The sequence below is a fragment of the Heliconius melpomene genome, chromosome 14, assembly GCF_056956725.1.
Source record: "Heliconius melpomene rosina isolate 202511_hmr_F chromosome 14, ASM5695672v1, whole genome shotgun sequence".
NCBI classification, from domain to species: domain Eukaryota; kingdom Metazoa; phylum Arthropoda; class Insecta; order Lepidoptera; family Nymphalidae; genus Heliconius; species Heliconius melpomene.
The window spans coordinates 7,208,019-7,232,808 of NC_140402.1; the positions used below are offsets into that span (position 1 = coordinate 7,208,019).

The 24,790-nt window shown below is 32.4% G+C and overlaps 2 protein-coding genes across 3 annotated transcripts; one reads left to right on the top strand and one right to left on the bottom strand.

Annotated features, from left to right (window-relative positions):
* Window positions 1-31: 31 nt before the first annotated feature.
* Window positions 32-14,339, bottom strand: wech (tripartite motif containing 71 protein wech). Of its 2 annotated transcripts, XM_085197190.1 has the most exons (3): window positions 13,979-14,339; window positions 12,743-13,148; window positions 32-7,036 (listed from the first exon to the last, which is right to left on the bottom strand). In XM_085197190.1, the coding sequence occupies exon 3, from the start codon at window positions 7,007-7,009 to the stop codon at window positions 4,667-4,669; it is 2,343 nt and encodes a 780-aa protein (XP_085053316.1). In that variant the 5' UTR covers window positions 7,010-7,036; window positions 12,743-13,148; window positions 13,979-14,339; the 3' UTR covers window positions 32-4,666. The 2 variants fall into 2 exon arrangements, with proteins under 2 accessions (XP_085053316.1, XP_085053315.1); XM_085197189.1 differs by lacking the exon at window positions 12,743-13,148.
* Window positions 14,340-14,614: 275 nt separating this feature from the next.
* On the top strand, window positions 14,615-24,519 carry dpa (disc proliferation abnormal). Its single transcript, XM_085197106.1, has 17 exons — window positions 14,615-14,883; window positions 14,987-15,082; window positions 15,172-15,335; window positions 16,826-16,987; window positions 17,166-17,264; window positions 17,415-17,547; window positions 17,876-18,118; window positions 18,460-18,688; window positions 19,118-19,312; window positions 19,648-19,824; window positions 20,721-20,808; window positions 21,462-21,622; window positions 22,099-22,222; window positions 22,645-22,751; window positions 23,154-23,288; window positions 23,461-23,671; window positions 24,099-24,519. The coding sequence occupies exons 1-17, from the start codon at window positions 14,751-14,753 to the stop codon at window positions 24,192-24,194; spliced, it is 2,553 nt and encodes an 850-aa protein (XP_085053232.1). The 5' UTR covers window positions 14,615-14,750; the 3' UTR covers window positions 24,195-24,519.
* The last annotated feature ends 271 nt before the right edge of the window (window positions 24,520-24,790 follow it).

The window sequence follows — 24,790 nt, forward strand, 5'->3', positions numbered from 1 at the left end:
GCGAGGATAGGAATAGGAAAATAAAACACCATTTTCTATCAATCACTTGATTAATTTTCATACAAAATTCCATTAAAAATTTCAAAAAACTCATGACATATATAGCGTCATGCACAGTTGATAAGATTACAAGAATCAAACTAATGATTATTACCGAAAGGTTAAAAAATAATGTAAATGAATTATACGGTAGGCAGTAAATTATTCTAAATTAAAATATAGGAACATTTATAAAATATCAGTCTTCTTTTAACAATATTACAGGAGTGTAACATAAGATATAGATATAAAAAGAAAAATAAGGCTGTTGTCGACATTCGCACAACACAAACTGATCGAGTTTACTTTTTGTAACAAAAAAATAATGTCGCATTCAAAACGTTTGGACGCTATTTATTGAGAAGAGATTTCAGTTCATCAGAATTTCTGCTTATTCTAGTAGACAACAGACTTGCTAAGCGGCGATCAGACCACCGTTACAGTCCAACCAGTCTTAATAATAACAAATACGAGTGAGGTAGATGTGGTACTTAAACAATGAACACAACCACCACTATGAGAAGTCATTACTGGCGCACCACCACCAATATACCATCGATTTATAATTCGGTATACATTTAATAATACTTTGTTCATTTTTTTATACAATAATAAAATTTAGACTGGAGATCTTCATGGAGAGTGGTCAGTAGTGGCTTCTTTACATACTGGTCGCCGCCAGAGGAACAGCTCGGACCTAGCCGAGTCCTTCCTCTTGCGGCCCTTATATTAAATTACTTCTACTTAGTTACACCTGATACGCTCGCGTTCATCACCCCTTTTTTTATTATATATGATATTTTCAATAGTTACAAGAATATTAATATTTATGTTTTATAATTTTATACATTTATCAATTAACATTATAAAAGGCATCGATTACTTAATAGAGTGCGTACCGACTATTCGTAATTGGTTAACCTTAATATAATATGTTTTAATATATTGTATTACTATTGATAATTGAGATAATTGATAATTCTATTATAATATATGAGAAAAGGGGGGATGAACGTATATTTTACTCTAAGACTAACACAACACAAGCGCCTAGTTAACATTAAAAAATAGCACAAATAGAATGGCTCAAATACAATTTAGCTAAAATCTCATATTATTATTATGCAGTTCCATATTGCGTCTCACCAACGACCCTCAGGTAGCCCTGGTAATTTTTTTTACAAGGAAGAAGCTGAAATATTCCTTCTCCGTTCACAATAAACATTGAACGTTAAAAAACTCGTACAAAATTATGAATCACGCTTCAATATTAAGTTCTCAATTTTATTGTATTTATCACAAGACTACAATTTTACTGCTAGCACCTAGCAGCTTTCACATAGTACTTCGTTTACTGGCGATCAAATCTCTTGACTTCGTGATTATATCAATAATTTATATTTGTTGAAAAATTTTGAATCACTTTTATAAAGTGGTGACGTCGTAGAGTGGCAGGTCGCCGGACAGGATAAGGAACCCTCATCATCATCAGACATCTTTGCAACCGGCCACTCTATAACGCCGAAGTCCAATCCACTAAGCCAAGTAACAAAATAAATCTAAGAAACATAAACAAATCATACCGAATTAAATGCGGTTCGCGATTAAGTAAAATTTAAGCCGCTTAGAGCAAACTAAGTTATACGAAGACTCTTTCTTATTATCACTTCCACCTGATAGCGTGACAGAAATTATGAATGTTAATAGAACTTAGAGCTGGTTAAGCCTAACAGTAGTCAAAAAGCTAATTAAAACTACTAAAAACACTACAAGGCGAAAGTTCAAAATGTTATTATAAATTTTACTTTGTATTTCTAGAAGGCAGGTCACATTTCTGTCGCGATATCAGAGAGTTTCCAGCAGATGACAGAAGAGTCTTTAAGCTAATTATGTAAGGCTGGTAACATTCTATTGGATACAAGTCTCTGGATCTGGAGTTCAAGGAGTTTGCTATGCAAAACACCTCACTTATTACATGTTAGAATAAAATATTGACTTTGAGATTCGTCACATTATAAAAAATATGTTTTTTTATTTCATTTGACTTTTAAGATAACTTTGAAGATTTAATAAAAAATGCATTTAATGCAACAGATTATTTTAAAAATAACGTAATACTTTAATAATGGCACTGAACAAAAAGTAAGTTAGATTTAATTTTCGTTTGGATTTATGATATGAAATTAAATGAAACGAAGCTAATAAAATATATATACGTTTTGCGGAATTCAGTAATTGACAGTCAAGACGCAAAAAGCTGCACGCATTTGTAACTTTTGTATATTTTACCGCCATCGCCGTCGCCAAAGCTATGTCCGCGCCTACAGTACCGGCCTTATGGAAACTAAATAAGCTTCCTTCTTTATTATGTCAATTAACACGGAAACAAATTTTAATTTATTATTAGACACATTTTTCTTATAGTACCGTTCGTATGTCAGTAACAGCGACCAAGCAAGTAACCGCACGACAAAACAACCCAACCAACCATTCACGCCGGACTTCAAACAATAATTTTCACATATTTACTGATAATACTAAATTACCTCAGACTATATCCGCAGTCGTAAAAAATCAGTTCATTTATCTACATCTAAAAAATTTTATAAACGTAAATAGAAAATTTTTGTTTGAAGTGTCAAATTCTAACAGATAGAACGTCACATCACTATATTACGGAAATTGTTATTTCTCAACTTACGCTATTCTAAGCCTAAGTACATGTACGTGTAAATGTTAATCTAATAGTATATTAAATTAGTTGTCAGTACAAAACATTATTGGAATAACATTGCTCGAGTTAAAAGGACTTTAATTATATCACTTGTATATTTCATTCATTATATGCAATCACTAATTTATTATTAGATATAAGAGTAAACGTACGAAGCAGTTACATTCGATAATATAAACTTTGGTGTTAAAAGGGTTCGATACGATTTGGATTAATTCTCATCTGACAAGAGACATAGCTCTATCAATAACAGTTTCTAGAACGTTCCACAACAGAGAGAACAATATAGAAGGTACGAGAATAAAAATTACATAATAAACGTTATTCACTGAAAAACCTTAAATGTTGATATTACAATTAAGATCGGAAGCGAGACCACAACGTGAGGCCATTCGAACCGCTCGATCCGAATACGTTACTCTAAACTATATTTAAATAGTGAACACATATTGACTGAACACAGTGTATTAAATCTAATACGACCGACTTAACGCCGATAGTACTAAATATAGACTAAAAGTCGATTTATTTAATTTTAATGAAACAATTTTGCTAAAATATTTGGACTAACACAAATTTTGATTTTACAAATTACAATCACACTTTACATACTAATTGAAAAAAATAATCAATTTGTAGATGAATAACTATAAATTAGCTAATTTAAACAAGTGCGTTACAGCGACTTAGTTTACACTTAATGTAAGAAGTACAAGTAGAAGATGTCGTGATAGAGGATTTCAAGATTACTAGCTATCAGCTATCAACCATCTAAAGCACTACTTCGAGGAATATGAAGAATAGCTTTAACGCTAAATTAGTTGTTAACTAAAGTCGATTTAATGTAACAGTTATTTCTCTAGCGACGTACTAAAAACCTATAAGAAACGCAATACGCACGTTTAAACATAATTGCTACGTCGAAAATAGTCATGAAACTATATAAATGCCAAGAAAGTAGTTATTCAAAATAATGTTAAAATAATAACTAAATTTTGGTAATAATAAATTGCATTAAAGTAACGCGTTGATCCGCAACAACCGCCCCGTCCGCCGGAACCACGTCTTTCAGACAGTCTTCTAAAGTCAGTCTCCAAGTTTATTGCAATAATTTCTTAGTTCATCTATCTTATTTCGTTAATCCTCAAACTCTACGTAAGATAAAAATCTAAGTGGAGAAAGGAGCTATATATTTAATTAGTTCATTTTAATCTATGGGCGTAGGACCGCCATCGCCTTCATAAAAATATAATATATACCTAAATTAATATGCAGAATAACTTAATATAAGAATACGCATCAGCATGTGTATTTATTAACTAACCAAATAAAAAACGCAAAGTAACATTCGAAAAAAAATACTTTTCAAGTTAATTTTTAAATTATCTCACATAAAAACATCTTTTAAATCACAATGTGATCTTTTATTTATAATAACATTGAGACTATTCTTTGATTATGCAATGTTAAAAATTAATGTCAGAAAAACAAGAGAATCTTCTATTGATATGACATTGTGATAATTCAGTTCAATATTTAGGTAGATAAACCTATCGTCAAAAATATTCAGAGCATATTCACTGCAAAACTATGGCGTGCATCATCACTGTAAACAAAGTTTGGTCTTTAAAGACTAGTCCTAAATAGAACTGAAATCAAAATAATATGGTAACGAAAACTTTAAAAAAAAAAATAAACAAAATATGTTCTGCGCATAATTTAAGGTATGAACATGAACAATTCTCCATACAAGCTAAGCTCGATTCAGATTTCCCAAATATCAATTAAAAAATTGGCACATTAAGAAAGTAATCACAACTAAAAAAAACAAAATTCAATATTTAACAGACCTACGGTCCATACAGTTCGTCGTCTTCGGGTTTTCTACGTTAGTCAGTAAACTTTTATATATTGCTTACCGTGTGATGTTATATCGCGAGCGGTGTCCGGCAAAGTCTCAAACAATACTACTAAGAAACCCTCAGGGGTGAGGGCTACATCGCTCGGCCTATCTTTATCGTCAAGGCCAGGACTCTTTAAATCAACGGCCCATAAGATACGAAGCTCTGATGTGAACACAAGCACGCGGTGATTCTTAGAGTCAGCTACTATTATACGACCATCATCGTCGGTTACTATCCCAGATGGACGATTAAGTTCACCGATGCCCGAGCCTTCTCGGCCTACGCAATGAAGCACTTTGGATAACGTTGGGTCTACCATAAGTAAACGATGGTTCTCAAAATCTGATACAATAATATTTCCTGACGTCGAAAAACAAACACCTCTAGGGGTAGTTGGTCCTTTGAGCATTTTTGCAGGATTAGCCCCCTCGAAAACGAACTTAGTTATGTAAGTACCGTCACTTGTAAATAGCTGAATACGATGATTACGGGTATCAGTCACTACTATATTGCCTAATGTATTAACAGCTACATCCCAAGGATACTGGAATTGACCACATTCTTTACCGAAGGAACCAAATTTAAGAATAAAATTACCTGAGGACGTAAATATCTGAACCCTGTGATTGTCTTTATCGATAACAATTATACGACCGTAAGTATCTGTCGTTATGCCAGCTGGCAGGTCGAACTCGCCTGGACCGGTACCCTTAGACCCAAACATTGTTCTAAACTCACCGCGACTATTAAAAATCTGAATACGGTTATTTCTTCTATCTGCAACTATTATATTACCTTCTCTATCTACACACAAGCCCCAAGGCCTAGACACTTGCCCTTCATCTTGACCTTCTCTACCAAACGAAAACATCGGAACTCCAGATACAGGGCTTCTAGTAGGCTTTACAGAAACGGACATCCAATACCCTGGTATTGCTTGGCCAATACCACGCGTAGTATTAGAATCCATTGCTATACTAGTAGAGATACTGTGATCATAATAGTTTGTGGATCGCGTGTGATTATTTGAATATTCTGGTAATGATCTTAAGCTATTTGTGGCAGACATTTGATAAGACAGCGGTGAAAACGTTTGAGCCGATTGCAATGAATGTAACAATGACTGGCGCGATTGAAGTGAAGAGGATGAACTTAAAGAATGCATTGAATTTACCGGGGCAGATTGAACATCACATTGTCTTTTTATCTGATCTACTAAATCATAATTAGGAGGTACAAACATAATACGTTCTTCAGTCACATACATACTCTTAAACATACAAGAGAAATAGTCTACTTGTGCTCTTCCTTTTTCTTTCGCCATAAACAAGTCTATGCCTTCAGAGTCCATACTACGCACTAGAGTTTCGTTGGTGTGTGCTAATCCAGCGAGGATTCCACGAAGAGTATTCATGTGATCTGTTAACTCATTCATCTTCACTTGACGCATTTTTTCAACTTTATCTAATAAATATTTCTCTCTATCTTCAATTGCTTGAACAAAGCAACGCATAGCTTTACGGATTTTCATATTAGCTTCAGCAGTTTCCTTTTCATACGCTTTTGACATTGCTACTGCCCTATCTATGGCAGTTTTAATGGCCTTAGTGCCAGTTTTTGTATCTTCTATAGCTCTAAAAACACCAATTCTACACATATCAAGGGCACCTTTAATAGGAGTATAACAATGATCCTTGTGAACCCACAAGGTGCACTCTTGACATATAAATATAATACAACCTTCACAATAGTACCTAACAGGATCACCATGAAGTTCACAGTACATAACTTCTTTATCGTTTGTTACAGAATTAGGTCTGGCTCCGATAGGTGATATTTGATGGATGGGCAACAAAGTGTGGTCTCTCAGCTGACAGTCGGACGTGACTTTGTGGCAGCACTCGTGACAAAACAAATCATTGCATTCTAGGCAACGCGTAGTCGGAGAGCGCTCCTCGCAACGGAAGCAACTTATTGAAACGGATGATGAGGTACCGGGCGATCCGCTGGAGTTGTCTTCCTTTGAATGATTTTGATTGTTATTGTTAGACATAGAGTTGTACTCACGAGTGTTAGACGTGGTAGAGTTCTGTAGTGAACTACACGACGGTAACGCCCAAATGTCATAAGGCATGGTAGAAGATGATGAAGCGGATGCACCCGATTGTAGATTTGATGGTTTGTTCATGTTCTCGAGGAGATTACAGATGATGTGGGACATTCCCAGGGCGTCCTCCTGCTCTGTTGAGCTGTGGCTGGAGCCCGTGGCTGAGGTGGATGTAGTGGGCAGGCTCGCTGCCAGCGACTGCGTCATGTTCGCGAACGACGTCATTATGACGCGAACGTCAAGTCATTAGATCTGAAACAAAAGCAAAGGTAATTTAGAACTTTTAATCTTTTAAACTTACTTATTTTTGGGTATCAGCATTACACATTTAGTTTGTACATTAACTGTTGTATGTATATTAACTATTTTAATATACATACAATTTAAAAGTTTTTAATTCGAACTTTAGTAAGCCCGCCGCTTTTTAGATAAAAAAAATATTTTAGTGGTAGTTCATAATGCTACATTATGTAGCAATAAAGGAGGAAGTCATTATAATATTGGAAACTCAAACACCACTGGACCATAAAAATAAAAATGGTCAATACAATAATATAAAAATAAAAAAAAATCTATAATATAATTTATAATATAGCCAAATAACCTGTACACAATAATAAAACAAGTAATTAACAAATAACAAAATGAACTAGCGACTTTGAACTTCTGTTAATTTATATATAATAGCTACACATACATATAAATATAAACTATTTACAGAAAGAAAATAGTTCACTAATTCAAGACTAAATTTATATTAAATATCTTAAAAACATGCTTAAGTGACTGGGGGTTCTAGAACTAACAAATCTATTTGTGGTAGCAATATTATGGTAGCGCCATTACACGAATAAACATTTAAAAACTGATAAACATGCTCTTAACAACTTGTAACATGACGTTTATCATCAAATACATGTGTCATTCAGACACAATATTTAAAATTTTGGTAATTTATAAAACCCATCGAGTAAAAAAAACTCGAAAAAAAAAGTAAAATAATTATTTAAGACTTACAAGTTTCTATTGTTACAACAACATAATATCACTGCACTATATTTAAACAATTTTATCACACACACCGGATGGAGACATTTAATAAAAAGTTGACAACTTTAAAAAATATACAAAACAGCTGAAAACAAATAACAAGTACGATCTGGTCTAATGTTACGCTGCCACTATGGGGATGCTTCAAATGATGCAGTTTGCGAAAAAAATCTATCCCAAAACTTTTGTGCGCTCCCTACCACTAACCCTCGTGTTAGTAGGTAAGGAAAGCAGAGTGAGACGGCACTATGCACGCATTGTGCGTGCGAGAAAGTTCAACGTTACGGCACATTCCAAAATTTTCCATAATTTAGATAAAAGAGGTTCGCTATGATTAGGGTTGATGCGCGTTTAATATTCCGCTTTAGAAAGTTGCAACGAATAATGACGGCCAATGTTTAATTACATCGTTTGTCTAAATTAAGCTACAAGAGCATTGTTGTTGCCAAAAGTTGATATTACCTACATCATACACTTCATAAATATGTTGTCCGAATAAAACTTATAGCACTATCATTTTATTTAATTGTAAAAAAAGTATAATCAAATATATTAGATAGTGCCTATATTTATTTAAAAAAAACATAAAAATGATGCCAATGACTCGCACAAAAAAAATGTCAACCCTAACCGTGTTAGAATCAGTATTGAGTGGCATCATTGTGTGGGTGTTAGAGAGAGAGAGAGAGAGAGAGACGGGCGAGTTTCTTTATCGAGATGCTGTATTTCGGGCGTCTACGCGGTGGGAGCACATGGCGCTCGTGACCTTGGTGCGGCGAGTGCGCTTGAGGCAGGTCCGGGACCCTCCGCCATCTTGCCGCGCCCCCGCCGTGCGGATCGTAGGGTGACGAAAATCGATGCTTTCCCTAGCTACCCTTATATCCCGGAGGGCGACGCCACGGATCCACATCCCTTCTATATTATTTCGATATCTAAAATTGTTCTTCACTCACAGAGAAATTGGACTCGAGATCAATAATTGTTGTAAGAGCTTTCCGCTCTTGCCAGCAAAATGATGATCAAGTACATGTTGAACCTCTTCAAATTTTATCACAGCTAATATGAAAATTGAGTTAAGTTCATTTAGTAAATTAGGCGTTGGTACTGTAGCAGAGACAATATTGTCTCATTTATATCACATTTAGTTTGTGAAAATACAATATCTAGCTACGCTTGTATTGAGATACGGTCGATTTTCTATCTAAAATAACTAAACAGAATTTTGAAACATTAGTAAAAACCTCTGGCACTGATTTTATTGAATTCAATAACAATTCACAGTAAGTACCTGACCTAAATAGCCGACATTACCTGCTTAACAATATAATGTATAGAAGCAGGCAGGTAGATACGCGCTTTTTGTTACAGATTCGCCGAAATCTTCAACCCTGATTTTTTCTATGGCACAATAGCTTTGCTCTAGGCGTGTAGCCGTTGTGCGGGTGCGTTTATGATTTGGATTGGTAAAATTTGCTAACATGGCCAAGAAAATTTAGGTAGTAATGTCAAATGAGCTTGAACGTTATATTTTTTAACTATTTGCTAACATAAACACGTAAAAATAAAACTGATATGAACTTTTTGAAACGTACAAATAAAACATATATAATCAGACGTACGATATTTTTATAAAGTCGGAAAAAACCAAGGTTTCTAACAACAGCCATGTAGTTATAGGTGGTTATTTACCACATTGTAAAGGCTATCGTCCTCAATGAAATACTGCGTATTCGCCGAGTACAGTTTGTAGAATACGAGTATCTTACGTTATCTATGACGCACCTAGAAAACAATGTTTACTGCATAACTAAATATTTCTTTAACGTCATTGTTCCCAAATAATAAGTTTTTGAAAAATTTGTAAATGACCAGTCATTAAAATATGCAGAAAACTAGAATATAACAATGAAGCGGAAATGGTAGAGACGAATAGTTTTAAAGATAAATATTTTTCGGATGTGTTTATTCTTCTTGGACCTATTCATCCTATATAATAAAAAATTAAAATGTACACCATTTTGTTTGAAAAAGGATTTATTGTATAGAACAGAGATGCATTCATTATATTTTATAACACAGAGTTCCGAATTTTACGACAGTAACATTTCAACCTAAGTTTTATAAACAAATTTATTAGTGAGCTATCCTGACCACCACCCACGAGAGGTAATCAATAACATAAATATCGTTTTATAATATTAAAATTAATTAAAGATACTAAAATAATTTTTATATGTTAGATTTCGATATGTTATCATTAACGAGGTCATAAATTTTTAAAAACACCATTACATGTAGCACAGTATTAGTTTAATAGAACATGTGAAAAATATAATAACATTGACAATATAGGTGCGTAGTAAGTCAAAATAAGTTTTGTTATACGGTGAGTTATTTCATACAAAGTAAAGTAACTCGACTCCTGGCACAATACCGGTGGAACCGGCTGGAAAAGAAAATTAGTTGCTTGTCTTCTTGATATAATTAATATAATATGGAAATTTTACTTTTAAATTATAATTTTAAGCGAAATTAATAAGCTTTGAGGATATAATAATCATTTAAGTTTTTATGTTAATTATATCTCGTTATAAAATACGTCTTTATAATTTTTACTAATAATTTAACATATAGAACCTGCATATTTTTTTTTATATTCATTAGTACGTTATTATTACAACTATCAAAAAATGTACGCTACTTTTGATGTTTTTTATTAACAAAAAAAATTATAATGAAATCAAGATAAGGTTCAAATATTTAAAATTAGTTCACGTTATCATTTCCTTGATTCTGTTAATTCAATTCGTAAGTTAGGTAATTGTACACGTAGGTACCCCAAGATATGAAGATCGCATGCGCGAACCTTTGGAACCCCCTCGAATACCACCATAATTATTTTCAGATAAATATATAGTCCCTTCGCCCCGCCTTTAGGATGCTAGTACGAAACAAAATAAAATTTACGAAATTATGTCCAAAACATTTGTTTTCTTTCTATAAAATAAAATCACTTAAATATTTATTATTTACCATTACTGTAATATTATAGATAAAGAAAGAAGAATTTAGCTTATAAAGAACTGCATAGAGTATTCACTGACTGTCTAAAAATATATTATATTTCATATTTTTTAGACTTTATACTGTAAAAGTTTGTATAACTAATAGATTATACATTGCCAGTAAGGCATGCTAAATTTTTGCTGATTAAATTAAATTAATCATGCACAATATTCAATACATTCATGGATAAAAATAAATATTTATACCTATTAAAACAATTGTAGGTGTATTTTTGTATTTTACATTTTAAATTACTTCAAATATTGATCGTGAAGACTTAGATCGTTTGCGGCGACCCTAAACGCAATGTGGCCATTTTGTATTTATACTCAACCTTATTGTTGTTGGGAAATGTTGTATTTGTTTTTTGTACTTGAGAAATATATTTAAAATACGTTATAATTACATTATCATGAGGAAATAAAATATTTGATATCTATCAAATATTTAATATTGTTGATAATTTATGATCATGACGACGTATGGTAGTTTGATTTTTAAATGTATATCTACAAAAAATACACTGCTCTTTTAAGAAATTATAATACTCTAGCATAGACAATTAAAAAATTTATTTATTTATATCTAAACTATATTAATTTTATAAAACGAAAAAAACAGTCTAGAAAACGAATGAATAAATAGGTATACAGATAATATTATACGTAACAAAAACGCATAGTTGGGTTTAATTTGCTTGAGGGAAACAAATATAAATAAAAATTTATGTTTTATTTTTATGTATTTCTAACTAATACTAAATTAAAAAAATATTCGAACTTGTACAAAATATCTTGACAAGTGGCGAATTTTAGCAAAAAAAAATGTCAAGTGTTTCGAAAATGTTTAATGAATAGACTAAAAAGTATAAAAATATATTATTAAAGTATAATTAACAATACATATATATTACAATAACACAAAATACCATAAAGAAAATGGATATATTGTATTAGATAGATATTTGTGCTTTAATGTGTAATCTATATATATAAAAGGACTTGTCCTCACTGACTGAGGTAAGACGCACGCACAGCCGTAACCGCTGATGGTAGAAACGTTAAATTTGCATAGATGTTTACTTTCATAATCTGGACATCCACTAAGAAGGGATTTTGAAAAATTTTAACCCTAAAGGGGCGAAATAGGGGTTGAAAGTTAGTATGGAAAAAAATTTAAATCGGCACCGATTCTTATAAAATTTGAAATTCAGACTCTTAAAAGTATTTAATTGAACACGTGTTTCATAGTTTTCTAGAATTCTTTCCATAAGGGTGCAAATAAGGGGTTGAAAGTTTGTATGGAAAAATTCTTAAATCGCCACCGATTTTTAAAAAAAATTAAATTTAGACTCTTAAAAATATTTAATTGAACACATGTTTCATGGTTTATTAGAATTCACCCCTAAATACGTAAGCGAAGCTGCGCGCGTCCGCTAGTAAGTAATATGTTTAATGCTATGTTGCAAAAGAAAATTATAATTGTTTAATTTTTTCAAATAAAATAAAAAATATTTTTTGTACTTCCAATTGAGATAATATATACACAACACAACATTGAAGTTCCAGATTTTATTAAATTTATTTATATAAAAAAAAATCATTAATATGCAATCTTAAAGATGTAATTAGCTAAACATTTAAAAATAGAGATTAGCAGGTCACTTTGCTTTTCTCATGCAGTTTACAAGTAAAACAAAGAAAGGTAGAAATGTTACAGATTTCTCGCATTACTAAACTGCATAATAAATGTAAAAAAAAATAATTATCATACAATTAAGCATAATGTACTTGAGCAGAGCTTGGAAGGGCAACTACTTAATAAGAAAATATAATATATTACCATATCATTTGTCTTTAAATCATTTCCATTATGGCGTCTTTTTGTTTTTGTCGCTGCCATTAATGTGTGAAGATTATTCTTAAAAAATAGAAAATAATACAAGCTTATGCCAACAAGCATTCTATTTGTAATTATTTAAACATATCTCACCTATTTGTATGTTTCACAAATCCTAAGTGTTGGTGGTCAAATAACTTTTTTTTTGTTATTCCTTCACTAATATAATAAAAAAGGGAAGAAAATTGATTATAGTTTTAAATTACATACCCATGGTTATTTCATTATTTTTTTTTATACATCTGTAGTGTGTTAATAACTTTTATAATTGCCATATACAAAATACCTTTAACAATGTGGTTTAATGTCTGTCGTTAACATTTTTCCACATGAAAATTATTTTTGTAAGCTGAAAGAATATAGTCAAGAATATTAAAAACTAGTTTATTTGTATGTGTTTTTGTTATAATTAATTAACATGTTTTATCTATATACCTTATGGTATGTGGAGTATTGAAATATAGGATTTATTTTAATCAGATCATGGTATTCATTCCATGATCTTCTGATGCTTTCGATGGTATATTGTTTAGGAATTTATTTATAGTCCTACAGAATATATGGAATAGTACCACAATACATGTTGTGACCTGATGTATTGTTAATGTGAATATCTATTATTTTAAGTAAAATGAAAATCATTCTGTGGTACCATTGTATGGAATTAATGCAAACTTATTGTTAATTGATGTTTATAAGTGTGCCTTACAACAAAAAATAGATATTAGACTTCTAATTCTTTTGTCATATTCATTAATACTCCTGTCAATGAAGACATTAAATATTTGATATCCATAGTGATATACTATAAATATGTAAAATAATAGAATTTCATTTAGATACATCAAACTGAAATTTTCTTTAAAAGCTTCAAATTTTAAATATTATTACTATGAGGCAAGTTAGTTTTACTTAAAATATTCAACAATATATGACTTGAAAGTAAGATAAATAAGTGTAGCATTTATAAATAGTGATTTGAAACATGTTTATTCACTATAATTTCTTTTTAATTGCTGTAACAAAATAGTATAATAATATAATAAACAACTAGGTTAAAAATAACATAGTAAGATATTCCAGTGTCTTCCTGTTTGTCTTGGATCTCTACATAATGGATGTTCACGAGACGGTGAATCACAAATTATAATAACTAATTATATACACTGAGATACTTACCAAAAATAATCCAAATATTTCAAACTTTAAAAATATTATCACTAGCAAGTGTGCATTTTATGCATCACTGTATTATATTTGCTACTTGTAGGTCCATTCAAACTAAAAAAAATATACGGTCAACCACAATAATTATTTACGAAAATATGCCCGACAATGCAGGTAGATTGCACAAACTTAGCTATTTAAAATATGCTCTAACTAGAGTTCAACTTGGACTACAATACAGCTATTGCACTATTTAAATATATTCACGATCATCGCGATAAGTTGATTATTATTTCGCAATAATCGTATATTTATTTGTTATTATCATAGAACACCACGAAAACAACAGCGGTGAATGAACGATCAATTGATTTAAAAATAAACCTATTGTCTATAGAAGTTTAACAACAACACAGATAACTTATTATAACATTTGTATGTTAAAGTTAACAAGCGAAAAAAACTTATAATCCCTGATCGCAAAATTGATAAGAATTTATTATATCGAATAAATAAAACAGAATTGATTTAAAATAGGTGTAATAGAATAAAATTTTGGAAAATACTTATAATTACTGTATAATGTTATAAATAAATTGTCGATCGTTACCAAGGAAGTGGAATTTGTGATGGCAATTGATGTTAGTGTCATTTTGGTGTCATTTGTCAAAATTTCGCGCCGAAATGCATGAGCAGTTATAATTTGTATTGTTGTAGTTTATACTGCAAGATTTATTAATAATTAGAATCAATATATTGTAGTGGTTGGACCTAAGCTTCAAAAATGTCCACCCCTTCGAAACGTCCTTCATCTCGTGCATCTTCAGAAGCAGCAACTCCATCTCGCCGGACGAGATCGTCACAGCAACTTGTTGTACCCGAAACTCCTCAACGATCTACTGGAACTCCTTCTAAAGGTACTTTAGTAATTTATTAAAATATGACATTATTATTATATGATAAAATAACTCTCTAATCTGGTAGTAATTATTTTTTAAAAATATTTAATACTCTTCCTAGATGGTACTCCTGGAACACCACGTCAAACTCCTAGGACACCAAGTCAACAAGCACCAGGTACTTCTCCAGCTCGAGCCTTACCATCAAGTCCACTTGGTAAATATTCCAGGTTTTATATAGATATAACCATTTTTTTACAATTTTATTATGTTAACATATGTTATCATTTAAAATATCTCCAACAGGCATTGACATAGATATGAGTTCTCCATTGAACTATGGGACACCAAGTTCATTGAGTACTCCCAGGTCATTATTAAAAGGTGCCATGACACCAGCAAGACAAAGAGCTGATTTGAGAGGTCATCAAACTGGGCCGAATGTACCAGCACCAACACCGGTTAAAAGGGTAAATAATCCTATATCTTATAAAACAAAGTCGCTTTTCGTGTCTGTCTGTTGTTTCTAACTCTTCTTCTAAACCACCCAACGGATTTTGATGCGGTCTTCACCATTAAGTCGAGTGTTTTTCGTAGAAGGTTTATATATAGTTTATTATTTGTACATTCTTATGTAAATTAACATAAATACGATAAATGTGTATAAAGCCCTACCCGTTGAGACACTTTCGCGCATGCGCTGCTCAAATGGTAAGTACTACATGAAAAAAATGTACTGGAGTATTGTTCCTCTTAATAAGATATACAAATAAGTTCGCGAGAGCATATTCGTATCTTTTAAGAATAACGTGTAGTGATCATTTTTCTGTCTAAAAATAATAATTTAATTATATTTTTTATTGTGAGGGATATTTTTCCATAATGGTATTAATCCTTATCCTTTAAAATACTTTATTAATTTTCTACGTTAAACGAAGATAAAATTTGCTTTTTACAATATTTCGAAATTGCGAATAGTTTTACAGAAAAACGCATTTAATTGTTGACACATCCCGCCGTTGACACATCAGCTGTATGTTACTCAAGTTTCACTTATCCCTTATTATATTAGCATATAAATAAGTACATTAGTTACGTTAGCCATTTAATGTAGACCAAAACTGTCTTTTACTGTTTTTCATTTTAATAAGTACTTTAGAAGTTGTTACAATATCAAAAAAATCCTTGCTGCGAAACGGCTCGCCACTCGCCATGCGTCCGCCGTGCCCGCTTGCCTTACACGCATCGGTGGTTCAGTGGTAGAATGCTCGCCTGCCACGCGGGCGGCCCGGGTTCGATTCCCGGCCCATGCATTCTATTTAATTTTCCTCACAGGCAGCCACGTCGTGCTTGCTTTTCATCAGGGACAGAATACCCCCTTCAGCATTAACCACAAGCTCGAAAAAAAAAACCCGGCTGCCTCTATAGCAACGAAGATTTAGTTAGATGCGTTTGCACGTATTGGATAATTGGAGTTGAATGTATTATTTAAGCGCGATATATTTGGTTTCACATTTTTTGTAGTAGTTATTAGTAGGTAGGTTTTTGTTTATAATTTCTTCCGTTTAAAAATAGTCATTTAACTATCTAAAAATAGTCATTTAAATATATTTTAATAAGTACTTGAAAAGATTAGGAGCACAGATTTAAAATTACGGTACCTACTAAACAATCCTTGCTGTGTAAAACAATTGGAAAATCCTTATTGAAACTACAAAAATGCGGGTTGCATTAGGGTTTAATTAATTTTCACATTATCTTAAGTGCTTTGCAAACATACATTACATGAATAATCCAGTAGTTAAAGCGGGCGAAGCCGCAAGAGGGTCGCTAGTAACTTAATAATATGAAATACAATATATTTATTTAATTTTTAATGTGGGAATTGGAGTCTAAACTATGATTTCATAGAAGAAAATGCTTAGTAATCAAATAAGACTTATTAAATATTTAATTTCAGGTAGAAACAGCTGGAACAGAATCTTCTGAGCCACAGCTAGTTGTATGGGGTACAGATGTAGCAATTGCTGAATGCAGGGAAAAATTTATCAAATTTATACAAAGATTTGTGGAACCCACTGCTCTAACAACTGAGCCATTATATGAATTAAAATTGGAAGAGGTATATCCCTATTGTTTTCTTATTATTACATGCCACCAAATTATTTGTAAATAAATTAAAAATGTGCTAATTTAAATGAAAGAAAGTAAAAACAGAGTTTCTCTGCTTATTTTTCTAAATGCATAAAGCTAAAAAATATAATACATATAATTAAAATTAAATATACATTTTATTTTAGATCCATACATTAGAAGAGCCATTCCTGGATGTTGACTGTGATCATGTGAAAATATTTGATTCTAAACTACACAGGCAGCTTATCAGCTATCCCCAGGAGGTAATTATGCTAAATATATATTGTCTTTTTCATTATATATAGTAGTAGTGCAGTGGAGTAGTGGTTAAGCTCAATGTTGGGGGTTCAATCCCTACTTGAGTGAGTAAATTATGTTAATATCTGTTCTGGATTATTAATTTATGATTTCAGGTTATACCAGCATTTGATGCTGCTGTGAATGAATTATTTTTTGAAAAATACCCAGCTGCAGTGCTAGAACACCAAATACAAGTGAGACCATTCAATGCTCCACAAAGGCACATGAGAGATTTAAATCCTGAAGGTGAGAAAATATTAATTTCTTTCTACTTTTACTTATTATTTAGATTTGGCAAATCTTCCTCACTTATATTTTGTATTCACATTTTGTACTCATTTTACAGTAAGTTTATTTAGAAGCTATTGTGAACACAATGAAAATTAATAAAACAAAGACATATTTAGACTTTTTTTGTTAATAACCTAATCTAGAAATTAAACCTACAGCCATCACTTATTACTTTTCGTTTTGTGTTTTAGTTAATTAATATCAATTATGGCGTATTAAAGTATGAAAATAAATAAATAATTAAAAAAATATTATGTAACAATTCTCTTCTCTTCACTTTCAGATATTGACCAACTAGTAACAATATCAGGCATGGTTATAAGAACATCTGGTATAGTACCCGAAATGCGTGAAGCATACTTTAAATGCGCAGTCTGCGGTGCTGCAGCTGCGGGAGAGTTGGAACGGGGCAGGGTTCCAGAACCAGCACATTGTTCCCATTGCAATACAGCTCATAGTTTTCAATTGATACATAACAGATCACATTTTAGTGATAAACAGCTGGTCAAACTTCAGGAAGCACCAGGTATTTGAATTTAGTTGCAATGGAATATTTTATTACTATTTGGATTGATTGTTTTGTTAATATTTGTGATTAGATAATGTTTTTACTATAAGTAATAATAATTATTGTATGCCTCCTCTGAATTTACTCTACACTCCAGTTCAAATTAGAGACACTATAAATAATAATATTAGTAATACTCCACTAAGTAGGCTTAGAGTCCACCATATTGAAATATATATTGATGGTTGGATGGGTATTTATATGTTATATACTTATATTGTATGTATTTTTTTATATTAAAAATTTTTGACTTCTACACTTTTTATGTAAACAAACATTTTTTTCTTTCTCGACTCCAGATGACATGCCAGCGGGCCGCACCCCAGCCACAGTCAACGTAATGGCCCACGGAGCCCTAGTAGAACAAGTGGGTGCAGGAGAAAGAGTCGCCATCACGGGGGTGTTCCGCGCAGCCCCCGCCACTGTGAACCCGCGACGTGCTACACTGAAAGCCCTGCACCGTACACATTTGGATGCTTTGCATTATAAGAAGACGCATAGCGATCGATTTTTGGAAACAGAAGAGGGGTAAGTTTGATTTGAGTTTATATATCTTATTGTAGAAAAATAGGAAATAAAAATTCTTGATGCCACAGAAGCATTGATTGGCTATGCAATATTAATGTCTTATTATGAGGTATTAAGTACAGATTATTATGTGGTATTAAGTGGGTGCCAATAAATTTAAACAAATTCAGTTTGAATCCGTCATGATATTAAAGACATTGCATTGTGTAGCATATTTTTCCATTATAGAATGAGGCTTAATGATGTTGAGGCCAGCTGTGGAGCAGGGGCCAAAGTGACTGTAAACGCGGCTGGTTGTAGGTTCGATTGTATGAGTTCTACCCAACCTAACCCAACACATAATGCTTCCAGAATTCGCTGAAAAATGGGGAATGTAATGTCCTTAAACTTGGTTTAATAGTTAGAACTAACTGTAATTTATTTGTTTAGCAAAGAACACCAGTTCCCACCAGAGCGTGTGGAACTATTCAAAGCTTTGTCATCTCAACCAGATTGCTACGAACGCCTTGCCCGCGCCATCGCACCTTCAATATATGAAAACTTGGATATTAAAAAAGGGGTGCTTTTACAATTACTTGGCGGGACCAAGAAGAATTTTAATGCCGCTGGAAGGACACATTTCAGGTAAAAAAATATGATTACACAATGTTATATTTATAAAAAAATATTTATTATATCAATAGAATTAAGGCCGTCGTCGCGCAGGGGTACAAATGTGACTGTAACGCGACGCTTGTGGGTTTGATTTCCGCTTGAGGAAGTAAATTATTATTTATTAATATTTTCATTTCTTCGCTTCAAGACAAAGTGGGGCGTTGAGTTCCTCCACTAAATAGCCAATACCTCGAAATTGTCTTGAAACCAGTGTCTTAACACTTTTTGCAGTATATAGCGTTAAGATAAAGAAAACGTATAAAAAAATAATAACATTAAATAAAACAAAACAAAATCTATTTTAGATCAGAAATCAACATTTTACTATGCGGTGATCCCGGCACAAGTAAATCTCAGCTACTTCGATGGGTGCACGCTTTAGTACCGCGCGCGCAATACACCTCAGGGAGGGGGTCGTCCGCTGTGGGTCTAACTGCATATGTTACTAAGGATCCGGATACTAGACAGCTTGTTTTACAAACGTAAGTTAGATATGTAATCTGTATACATAAAATTCTTGCATTATTAAAGTTGTTTATTCTCCAAAAAAGAGCCGTAAGATATATTTATAATCTAAGAGCTCGAGATTCTCTGCGAGATGTTTTCAAAGATGCAGGTATTATTACAGTTGCTTCCCAATTTCTATACTATAATATTCTCTTTGTCCGACAAAATATACATAGTCATAGAAAAAATAGCGATAGTCATACGATAGAAACGAGAAATAAAGATAAGCTTGTTACACCAAGTTTTCGCCTCCAAAAAGTTAATAAATCCTTTATGGGTCTGAGTATACGTGTATATAATAAAATTCCGCAGTGTATTCTTAATTTGCCACTTCCAAAATTTAAAATATCTGTAAAAAAAATTCTAACAAGTAAAGCTTATTACACTGTTCAAGAATATTTAGAGGATAAGCATGTATGGAATTAATGTCTATTGAATGTCAGGCAGGATAGCTGCCAGCTAATGTAATAGTAAAATATACCATTGACTTTAAAAAGAGCAACTGTTGAGTTTCTTGCTGGCTCTTCTCAGCAGAACTGCCTTCCGAACCGGTGGTAGCTTTTTATTGACATGTACATTTGACGAATCAAAAGTGCTTATAAAGTTTATTTGAATAAAGAATATTTTGAATATGAATTTTGAATTTGTTCTGTACATATCACATCCAAAACTAATAGGCGTGGCATTGAAAAGTTCTTTACAAAATTTAGGGAGATACAAGAAATTTGTAGGAATGAGAAAAAATGGCATTTTAAAATTAACAACAAAGAGTCCATACAAACAAAGACTTAAAGAAAGAAAAAAATATATTATTACCTAATATTTTATAGTTATAGTATAGCTCATTACAAATGCCTTTTTTTGTTTACAGTGGAGCACTAGTTCTTTCCGACAATGGTATTTGCTGTATCGATGAGTTCGACAAAATGAATGACTCCACCCGCAGTGTGCTACATGAGGTGATATATTTATTTATTATTATTTATGTTCATTTAAGTATATTATAACATAATAATGGAACAAAGTATAAAATAAAATGTTTCAGCTTAAATTAATACAAATAATCATTAGATTATAATAACACAGCAGTCTGACTGTGTATGGGATTAACGGTTGTGGTGGGTTCAATTCTCACTCAGGGTAATTAAAGTTATTATAAACCAGCAGACTCAGGCCGCTTCGCCCCCTTGAATCATATGAATGTTTATTAAATATATTTATGAAATTATTTTCAGTTTATGGGGTAAATTCTAATAAACCGTGAGACATGGTTCAAAGAAAATTTTTTTAAGAGTCTGAATTTCAAATTTTATAAAAATGGGCGCCAGTTTAAAGATTTTTCCATACAAACTTTCAATCTCTATTTCACCCCTTCAGGTTTAAAGTTTTTCAAAATACCTTATTAGTGGGTGTCTACGTTATGAAAATAAACATCTGTCCAAATTTCACGTTTCTACGCACAGCGGTTACGGCTGTGCGTGCGTCTTACCTCAGTCAGTGGGAACATCTCTTTTTATATATAGATAAAACTATGTCATTCTCTCTAATTTTAGAGTCCATTTGAAGACAAAACACTTAATATTATTATTATTATAACTAATATAAATTTCAGGTAATGGAACAACAAACTCTCTCAATAGCCAAAGCGGGTATAATATGTCAACTAAACGCGCGCACGTCCATCCTCGCGGCAGCAAACCCGGCGGAATCTCAGTGGAATAAAAACAAAACTATTGTGGAAAATGTACAGTTACCGCACACTTTGATGTCCAGGTATGTAGGAAGGTTTCTGGTGAAATATCTAATATTTGATTAAATGTAATATTTAGATGAGAGAATGAGTGAAGAAAAAATGGAAAAAAAGATGTAAGACGCGAGTGGAGATATCAGTTAACCTTCGAGAACACAGTATTGATGATCCTAGAGGGTTGATGATCTGTTCACTCTGGCTATTTTGCTAGGGATGTAGATTTTCATTGAACCCCATACCCAGAATGTTAATGTTAGGAGTAATGGTAACCACCCGAGAAAGGGTTTATTTCATTTATTAATATAAATAGTTGATTGATGGATTTTGAACAAAGGTTAAAAGAAATACATGTTTAATTTTAATTTGTCACTTAATATGCAATACTTTTTAATTGGTTGAAAGTGAAGTCTGAAAGAAATATACCCATTTCTTTCATAAGTTACAATTTATAACAAAATAATTTAATTTAAAATATATATAGTATATTCATTTGTTACAGATTCGACCTAATATTCTTAATATTAGATCCACAAGATGAAATCTTTGACCGACGTCTTGCTTCCCATCTTGTATCTCTGTACTTTGATGAACCAGTGGAAACACAAAGTGATGAAGATGTTGTGGTAATTATTTTCTCCTTGTTTTGGGCTTTGTGCTTTTTTTTTATTGGAGATAGGCAAGCATTTGTCCGCTATCTCACCTGATGGTAAGTGACAATGCGAACATTGGTGGAGCATGCTTATCTAGATAATGCCTATTCACTCTGGGTAGGCAGGGGGACCTAATGATAGATAATTCATTTTCGCCTATATTTTAAACATTACATGCTTTTAATAGATAAAATATGCTATTTATAGATAATAAATAAAGTAAAAGTATATAAAAAGTAAAGTAAATGTAAATAAAAGTAAATGCATATAATAGGTGCACTATTTTATTTCATTTGCAACTGCTTTCGATGACAGCCAAAAACCACAGTCCTTTCAGTGACGTCATATGGAATTTACACAGAACTTCTAATATATATTTTTTTATTAATTTCCAGAACATGAGCTTAATGCGTGACTACATAGCGTTTGCCAAGGAACACGTGCAACCAACGCTCAGTGAAGCCGCGCAACAACGACTCATCGATTCTTACGTAGATATGAGGTTAGTGGAGAATATTTTTTTTTCAGCTTTCACCCCTGTATCCCGCATATAGTAGGGTAGGCAGAGGGAAGCTGGTATTAAGATACGGTGGGGAACGCCCCACCTTCCGTTGATTTCAAATGTCGAACGGAACGCCGCGCTTTTGCCTTAGTATTAGAGCGAAGAAAGAAAATAATAAATAATATTTCATTTCTCCCAGTGGGTATCGAACCCACAACTACCGCGTTACAGTCACTTTAGTTACGAAAAAATTGTTTCCATTTGGCCGATCTAGATCCTGCGGCCGATCCTGTAGCGCTTCTGTAACAATTGAATTCCGTCACTTAATACTAAATGCTTCGTGTCATATGAAAAAGAACGGTTACGGTTGGTTGAATTAATCACAATTGTTTCGATTTCCAGGCGAGTGGGCAGCGGTAGAGGCCAAATATCAGCATATCCAAGACAATTAGAATCCTTAATACGTTTAGCCGAAGCCCACGCTCGCGTAAGATTATGTCCTGTAGTTGAAATTGTTGATGTCGACGAAGCTGCCAGGTTTGTTTGTTATATAATAACATTTTTGCTGTTTTTATATTGTAAGACGGTTATCTATACTATCTATAGTATTATTATAAAGGAAGAGATTGTTTGATTGTAAGCATCTATCTCAGGAACTGCCAAAAATAATAAAAATAATTACTATCTTTAAATAAAACTTAATTTCCAGATTACATCGTGAAGCACTAAAGCAATCAGCCACGGATCCCGCATCAGGGCGTATAGACGTTGGTATTCTAACCACGGGGTTAGGTTCCGCAGCGCGCCGACGCCGAGCCGACCTCGTGAATGCACTCAAAGAAATTATAAAACCGTTTAATAAACCACATACTGTTACACATTCTAAATTGTTGCAAGAGGTCAACACTAATTCACAAATTGTAAGTTTTTGAATAAAATTTTATTTGTTTTACTTCGGAAGAGGAAATCTAGAGACAAATCCGTTCTCCAGTGTACGCCGAATTGTTGAGGCTTAGGCCAAACTGAGATAATGATAATAATTCATCCCCCAAACGGGAATGGAACTCAGCCGGCGCGGTTTCAATATCTAAGTTCAATTGTGGAGATGAGTTAATCTTATTAAGAGTATTTTTTTTTCATGTATTTGAAATACTATAAAAATTTTGATTATATTTCGCGAATTAGTAATAATGTATTTCTTGATAACTGCTGATTATTTTTAGATACTAATTTTGAAAAACCTTCAATATTTTATAATCCACAGGACTTGCTTACAATGTGCAGTAAAAGTATTAAAGTAAAAAATATAATTATTAAGAGTTAATATTCTTATTTTTTTATTCTTAGACGGTGTCAAGAGAACAATTGGATGAAGCACTACGGGATCTCCAAGATGAAGGCAAAGTGGTCATCGTCAGTCACACACATCTACGGCTTTGTTGAATATTCCATATTTTCTTAATAACAATTTTCATTACAATATAATTGATGAATAATGCTATTAATTTTTATGAATACTTTAATTACTGTATTAAATTTCGATATGTTATTACTTCAATTTAAATTTCAATAAAAAAACAGTCCATAGTACTTTTTTTGTTTGAGAACTTGTTTAGACACAAAAATAGTGCCTTTTAAATAAGAGGATAAGTAGTGTTTTTTTATATTGTTATTATGTAAGCTATATAGTAAGTACAAATAATGAAACCCGCCTGATGTTTGTAATTGCTGTTACATTATAAAATTTGTATTTTTAAAAAAAAAATTTCAAACAAATTGGTTTTTATTAATTTAACCATTCTCCATCACTGTTTTTTTAGCTTCACGCTGTATCCCGCGCAAAGCAAGATAGGCATAGGGAGGCTAGTCATAAGACACACTATTCCCCATTAATGGGTTCGATCTACACTCGAGGAAATATTTATTTATATTTTCATATCATCGCTCTGGTGTCGAGACAAAGAGAACCTAGTGTTAAGATATTTCGTTCCCCATTTTCCGAGAATTTCTGGAGGCATTGCGTCTTGAGTAGCGGGACT